This window comes from Montipora capricornis, chromosome 12 (genome assembly GCF_036669925.1).
Source record: "Montipora capricornis isolate CH-2021 chromosome 12, ASM3666992v2, whole genome shotgun sequence".
NCBI classification, from domain to species: Eukaryota; Metazoa; Cnidaria; class Anthozoa; order Scleractinia; family Acroporidae; genus Montipora; species Montipora capricornis.
This window is the reverse complement of record NC_090894.1, coordinates 39372438-39379937: the sequence shown is the minus strand read 5'-3', so window position 1 is coordinate 39379937 and position 7500 is coordinate 39372438. Positions and strand designations below refer to the sequence as shown.

Sequence of the window (7500 nt, the reverse complement as noted above, 5' to 3'; positions counted from 1 at the left end):
TTTATTCCGTGCACTTACACTCCAGTATTTTAATGTTCAATTTCACGGTGACAACTCTAATGTTCCTTATCCACTTCGTACGAATCTCTTCGGGAACTCTTATCGAGGGCCAGATAAAATATTCTTTTGTTTTAAGGCTAATAAGCCTCACTAGCCTCGCTACGACAAGCAAATTTCAAGAGAATTTTTGTTTACAATGAGGACAGTAGGTTTAATTAACATAAAGACAAAAGAATGTAAAAGTGGTCGCCATTTATGAAAGTGGTCTATATTAGGGCGACCAAATTTACCAGGCTTGTAATCTCTTGAACCTTGCGCTTCAAAACACTAATTACAGCCTCCAAGCAGGCTACCGAACTCAAAGTCATATGTATACATGTATGTGGGTGAACAGAGGAACAGAGCAGCTCAGAGATAAGCATTCCAAAACTTAAGTGCAAAACGCATCACTAGTCTAGCCAAAGGAATGACTTCATGCGAAATGATCAATTCCCATCCAAAACCAATTCAAGCATTTAAGATTTTAAACATTCAGCCTTAATATAAAATTAAACAAAAAGCATCTCTTTTGCTTTAGACATCATTCACAGCCTATGATTCCCTGCTAAGTAACAACGGTAGATTTGTGATACTACCTGTTTACTCTTGTGCAATGCAAATTGTTTACAGCTGTAGCCTAAGTTTTTCCTTTATTTCATGTCAAACAGAAGTTAGTTGACTTCAACTCGGCAATAACAAGTTTGATCAAGCGCTCTGTGGTGCAGCTATTTGTAATATGTTTCTGTGTAACACAATTTACCGTTGTTTGAGTGAATTTTGGAATACAAGAAAATCTAATGGCTATGAATAACAAAAGACTTTCCGTCTTCAATGGACGCTAACAGTATCTCTGAGCTGCAATCAACACTATACTTAAGCGCAGGTTTTCTCCTCCGCCATTTTAGTCCGTATATGAAAGTCCACCCCACTTTTGGTTTGAATTGAAATCACACGTTTGATTTCAAAAGTTTTAAAATGATTTGTAGAGTCCCCAAGCTAAGCAGTAAAAATGCAATCGCTTGATCAGCTAAATTATTACTACCGATAAAACACACTTTTCAAACGCCTTTACGTACAAGCTGAAGTTTTGGGTTTTATTCCGCCATAAAACCTAACAGGATTTGTTAGCCGACAATTCGTTTCCTCCGTCCAGTTGGGTTTCTCCATCTATTATTGTCCACGTGTCTTAGCCTTAATTTTTATGCTCAAGCTCTCGTGAACACCAGCATCAATTTACTCCACGTCTTTACCTTTTCTTTCAGCTCATCGACAGAGGTCTCCAAGAAAGGCTTAAAGACATCCTCAACCTTGCCCAATGCTTCATGAAAAGTCTCAAGTGATTCAGTTACTTCTTGTGGTAAATCAGCTTCAGGTTCGCCTTCGGCCGCCATCTTGGAAATTGTTATACAAACTGACAGTAACCTGGGCTCTAATAATGGTGTTTCTATATTTAGTAGCAACTGACGTCAAAATTCAGGAACGTCAAAAAGTGCAACGTGGAAAGAGGAAAGTGAACAAAAATTATGTTCTGAATTACAGCAAGTCCGAAAAAAGTATATATAAGATGCGCAGTTTTCAGCACATTAAAAGATAAATGTAAAAGAAGACAGAGTTGAGTAACTTCAGCCCTTCGACTGCCAAGATTTTGATAATGGGTATGACACTATCTCAGTTTTTCTCGAGAATGAGCGAACTGTTGAAATCTTTTTCAAATCACGAAGCCCGTATTTTGATGGTGGGGCTTGACGCAGCTGGGAAGACCACGATCTTGTACAAACTGAAGTTAAATGAAACCGTTAGCACCATTCCAACCATTGGCTTCAATGTGGAGACCGTAAGTCCATGCAAGGGGGTCACTTTTACAGTGTGGGATGTGGGCGGTCAGGAGAAGATCCGGCCACTTTGGCGGCACTACTTTCAGAATACCCAAGGCTTGATTTTCGTTGTTGATAGCTCTGACTTGGAAAGGATATCAGAAGCAAGAAACGAGCTGTTCATTGTTCTTGAAAGCCCGGAAATGGAAAGGGTTCCGGTAGTTGTTGTGGGAAACAAGCAAGATCTTCCGAGAGCCTTGAAGGCGAACGAGCTTGCTCAAAAGCTTTCTCTGTTGCAGCATAAAGCGAATCCATGGCATGTCCAAGAAGTATGCGCAAAGAATGGTGAAGGCATTTACGAAGCTATGCACAAATTGAGCGATATGGTGAAAGAATTTGAAAAAAGCTCAAGAAGGTACTGAAGATTTCACATTGAACTGTTGTAATCTACTAATACCCTTCAACTACAACTTTTGGCAAATATTTTATCATTTTGAAAACCGTATGCATGAATAAAAATTTTGTAACATGGTGACGACCTTTTGACTTAGGCCTGTTTCAAGTTCCACTCGCAGGTCAAATTCTCCAATGGGTTCGGCACTACACTGGCTCGACGTTTTCGCTTAGCCGGAGCGTTACGGTATTCGTTTCATTTTAATCAACAATTAAATCGTCTGGCTATTCGCAAATAAATCGTACAGATGCGGCGGACTCACGTAAAATTTCCATTGGTGTTGAGAGTTAACTGAGGGCTGGCTCCAGCAGAGATAACTCCGGCCAGCACGAGTAGTTTCAAACTGAGCCAAAGTTACTTTACTTTCTTTTAACTTTTCTTACAAATTGCCGATCATTTTGTATTCCCACTTTTATTGTTTGAATGAACGACAAACAAATGTTTTATATAGACTTTCGAATTTTTCCTCAGAATGTTTCCTGGTTATTTTTGCATAGGTATTTCTGTTTGGCCTGGGCTGTTTAAATGCCAAATTTGCAAATGTGCTTTTTTATCAAGTATTCCTATTCTTTACTTTTTTTTTATAAGGAATTAGTATTTGCCTCTGCTGCTGGTAGAAGTTCGTGGCATAAACACTGATATCTTATAACGTGGATCACTTATTTTGTCCATTCACACGTCACTGAGCAGTTCAGTATTTCTTATACTAAATGTAATTTTATTAAAACAAGTCTTGTAGTGAGCTTGTAGTGGCTCAAGTATTTTCTCTCGAGTGTTCATATATATATTTTTAGATTCTTGCAATTGCGCGGAAAGAAAATGAGATGGGGGAGGGGTGGAAATTCTGGAACCCTCTCTTAAAGTCATTTGCCCAGCCCTGAACTCATTGAAAAGTATATTCTCCATCCAAAACTGCAAAGCAAGAGAACCACTTACAACTGGTAACCTTACGACGTTATCGTAAAGACGGTAAACTTATACCTCAAACGCCGGTTTTTAAAATTGTTTTAGCATCGTGTTTACGTAAAACGGCAAGCGGGAGACCGCTACAAGTCGTATAAGTCTTCTCCATCACCTCCATCCTATCCCCCTTCCCCCTCCCCCCAGAATACTACTTCCTTCTACACAACGCTACCAACAGAAATTGCACATTTCTCAAGACCTTTCTGTATACTCAGCAGGCCGGGCAACATTTGATCTTGAACTTCCTACCTCTGAATCTGCCGCGTTCTCCTAAAGGTGAAATGAACAAAAACTTTGGAATTTTTCCTATTTGCCTTTTAAAAGTGTACCAAGACCAAAACAACCATTGTAACTCAAAATCATAAAGAAATTGTCCAAATCTGAGCATATAAAACAAAAACACAACTAAGAGTACGGAAATATCCGAGGAACTCACGAAAACGTTCCTGAAATGGCCGCTCATAGAAGAGGAGGAATGGAAACTACTGACCACAGGTGGCCCAGAGTCGAAAGGTAAACAATTATAAGGATTTGTATAGGAATCTCGATAACTATGGTTGCCCATTCGTTTCAAAATTACGACAGGGTATACGCGGGTTTTTCTGCCGCGTATACTTTTTTAAATACGATACGTATGGGCTTTGAGCCCATGTATACGACCATTAAGATCGCGTATATGCGCGGTTTAAATGGCCAAACATACGCTTCCTAAAAGGGCCCATATATACTGGTGCTAAAATGCGCGTACATGCGCTAAAATGCACGTATATGCGGGTCTCGAAAATCTAATTGTATATGCCAGCACGAAAAATGCCTTTTGACTGCATGGCTGTTCGTGTATGATAACAATGAAAATTACTTTAACTAGAAATCGTCAATATGGCGGCAGAAGTAAAATGCCTTGTCTTAAAATGCTCGCACCTTGGTCGAGTTGTCTTCTAAACCACAGAGCTGGATGACATTAAACTCTCTTACTCATAAGATTTAACGTTGACAAGTGGTCTTGTGACATTTCCATAGCTCGTCGCTCGTGTCACTTTTAGTTGTGCCTAATCCTAAGCTTTCTTCCGACCTGATGCTCTCTTCAATGATATATCTGATCACGGACGACAAGGTGTCGAGGCAAAAACAGACGATGCAAATGAGAAGCTCAAGGCATCGCGGTGGCAAACATTTAAGTGCAAATCGCATAATTATCACTTAACAAACGTGGTTCCGGGAAACGCGGAATATAGCGCCCACTTCGTATGCGGGAGGTACCGAAATCGACACCCGGAGTTTTCACAGGCAGCCTGTTGTATTGTTACCAAGTTTAATCATGTCATGTCTGCGAGTCTTTCCTTGGAATGAAGAGCAGTTTATCCGCTGTAGACTTCTAAACAAGGCCTCTGTTGGTTCAACGATGGGAACTTCTGTTCACCTGGTGACTGTGAAATCACTGGAACATTCATGGCAAGTGACAGAAAAGGAGCCTCACGGAGGAATGAGCTCCAGCTTCTGATTTTTTCAGGAAACTTGGAATCCTCCATTTTTTAAAGCTGTTAATGTTGACCCGAAAAACGCCCGTAATTAACTCTACAGATGAATGAAAATCGCTTTCAAGGCAAAGACCTCACACATAGACTCGCTTTGACGAAGGTGACGAAGTGATCTTCCGATTGGCCCCTTAGTCATGGCCTGTTTTGAGCTTGTATCAGACCGAAATAGCTTGGGAAATCTGAGGATTTTTTTTTGTACTCTTGCTTTATAGAAGCGTATAGAATAAATAAATAAATTTCACTCCAAATACGTGTGTTTCGGCGGCCGAAAGACTCGTGGCGAACGAAAACTTTGCCTTAAAATTCACCTCTTCTGCTTTCCTCAGAGGCTTGTGACCGGGTAGTCAACAACGGAAACTCGCAAGATGGTTTCAGCCTCAACTCTGATTGGTCCATTTGAATTTGACTGCGCGCTGGCAACACGACCGTTGTTGACTTGTGACTTGGCAGTCAACAACGGTCGTGTTGCCAGCGCGCAGTCAAATTCAAATGGACCAATCAGAGTTGAGGCTGAAACCATCTTGCGAGTTTCCGTTGTTGACTACCCGGTGAATTTTAAGGCAAAGTTTTCGTTCGCCACGAGTCTTTCGGCCGCCGAAACACACGTATTTGGAGTGAAATTTATTGGGCTTTATGAACTGTTGTTTTTATTGCGATTCGGGTCTTTTCCTGTTGAGGAGAAAACGATTTGTGGAGTGAGGTCTGGCCAGCGATGGATGGAGTCACCGGCCTTTCCATTATTTCAGCAACGGCCTTCCGAATGACTTCACTAAACGCCGTCAGAATGGCTCGAAACTCGCCAAAAGAGACAAGTTGGTCACACATTTGAGGTAGGAAAACTTTATTTCAAATGAGATAGTTATTTACACAATTTTTTTACGATCGGTGATTTTCCCATACAATTCTCTAGATACACAAACTGTCGCATACACCACGTATTTTCAGCTTGGGGCGCCTGTGGTCAAGTCAAAGAAAATGCACTTTCCTTCTGTCCGTCTGGGTCTGTGCATCGGTACCTGTTAAACGCGAATTGCCTCAACTCAGCTACTTCACTCACGTGGTGATTAACAATGCGACAATTTAGACATAGAACACCACATTAGGACAAGTGGTAGGGTTTCTTTTCAACTCTCGCTCAAGTAATTTGCAACACAGTGGGCGTGACGGTAGCTTTCCCTGCAGGGCCTGTTGGTCTAGTGGCATGATTCTCGCTTTGGGTGCGAGTGGTCCCGGATTCGACTCCCGGACAGGCCCTTTTATACAGCAATGTTCATAGATCAAGAACTTGTCGTCAGTATCACACCCCAACATACGGCACACTCTTCTTTCGCCATTGGAGGTCAACGTATCTGTAGTCACTCCTGCAATTCTCTCAATCCCGGCTCCGTGAATATCGAGATTCGACAACAGTTTCACGTACACAGGTTCTACTGGTTTCTCTGCCTTTTATTTCGATCTCACAAGTTGTTGTTGTAGTAGTAGATTCGCTGCAACAGATATGAGTGTATCTTATGAAAGCTGTCAGAAATAGGTTTCAAAAACAACGAGTGCGAAAATTCTACAAAACTTACATATGTTGACGAGTCCGGGTAGAAGTCAATCAAAAGCGACATAGTCCATATTTTTCGTTCAATGGAAAGAATATTCAAACAATTTCAAACTAAACATGTCCGACTCTTCCAGAACATGGCATATGACCCAGAGGTATCATGGGAGATGACGTGTACTCGAGTTCCGGTTCAGAACGCAGTTCCGGTGACAACATCGCGCCCCCCATGAACGCCTTTTGACCGAAGTTCATGTTATTTGAAAATCATTCTTGTTACCAAGTAGGCCGTTCAGCGAAGCTCACTGTCCTTCTTCATCATCTGCCGCTTCTAGCAAACAAATCTTGGTAACTGGTCGCTTGAAAAAAGATCCTTTAGCTTTCACTTCGACACTCCTCACTAATCCATCGTTGCCAGGGAACACGCCTGCAACTCGACCTAAGGGCCACTAGTTGCTTGGAACATTATCATCAGCGATCAGGACGAGGTCTCCAATGCGTAGGTTTCTTCGAACTTGGTTCCACTTTTGTCTTTCTTGCAACGATGGGACATATTCTCTCAACCAACGCTTCCAGTAATGATTGGCAAGAACTTGAGCTTGTCTCCATCTCTTCCTGCTCATCCTTTCATTCTCTTCAAAAACTTCCCGGGGCAGGTTCGTAGAAGGGCAAATGTTCAAGAAATGATTTGGCGTGAGAGGTTCCCTGTCATCAGGGCTGAAAGGGTTTCTTGTCAGAGGTCTAGAGTTAGCGATACGCTCAGCCTCGGTAAACACTGTTTGGAGAACCTCTTCATTGATAAGATCTTTTCCCAGGATGGCCTTCAAGCTTCGTTTTACCGTTTTCACTAATCGTTCCCAGACTCCGGACATGTGGGAGGCCCCAGGAGGGTGGAACACCCACTTACATCCACGCTGCATCAATTCTCTTCCAACCTTGTCATTATCAATTCGATTTACGGCATCCCTGATTTCGCGATCTGCCCCAACAAAGTTCGTCCCGTTTAATCTGACGGCAGGTTCTCTCACATGGCCTCTTCGATTCAGGAATCGGGTCAAAACAAGAATGAAATCATCAGTATCTAGAGACTTCGCGACTTCGAGGTGTACTGCACGCGAATTCAGACACACAAACGTCGCCCCCCAA

General features: G+C 42.0%; 3 protein-coding genes and 1 non-coding gene across 4 annotated transcripts in view; 2 read left to right on the top strand and 2 right to left on the bottom strand.

Annotated features, from left to right (window-relative positions):
* LOC138025857 (uncharacterized) overlaps positions 1-1430 on the bottom strand; it is a 4000-nt gene extending 2570 nt beyond the window's left edge. Inside the window, exon 1 of the mRNA XM_068873011.1 lies at positions 1277-1430. Coding sequence (XP_068729112.1) covers positions 1277-1430 — 154 coding nt within the window. The remainder of the gene's footprint in view (positions 1-1276) is intronic.
* A 258-nt stretch (positions 1431-1688) lies between these two features.
* LOC138026786 (uncharacterized) lies at positions 1689-2693 on the top strand. The gene has a single exon (XM_068874236.1). It carries the CDS (start codon positions 1691-1693, stop codon positions 2273-2275), a length of 585 nt encoding a protein of 194 aa, XP_068730337.1. The 5' UTR covers positions 1689-1690; the 3' UTR covers positions 2276-2693.
* A 3297-nt stretch (positions 2694-5990) lies between these two features.
* Trnap-ugg (transfer RNA proline (anticodon UGG)) lies at positions 5991-6062 on the top strand. The gene has a single exon. It is a non-coding gene; the product is annotated as a tRNA-Pro (tRNA).
* Positions 6063-6803: 741 nt separating this feature from the next.
* Positions 6804-7500, bottom strand: part of LOC138025856 (uncharacterized) — a 1089-nt gene continuing 392 nt past the window's right edge. The window contains exon 1 of the mRNA XM_068873010.1: positions 6804-7500. This exon is cut by the window's right edge and continues 392 nt beyond it. Within this exon, the coding sequence (XP_068729111.1) occupies positions 6804-7500 (697 nt within the window).

Excerpts from the sequence above, each read along its gene's own strand:
- LOC138026786 (XM_068874236.1), top strand. The coding sequence starts at position 1,691 with ATGGGTATGACACTATCTCAGTTTTTCTCGAGAATGAGCGAACTGTTG.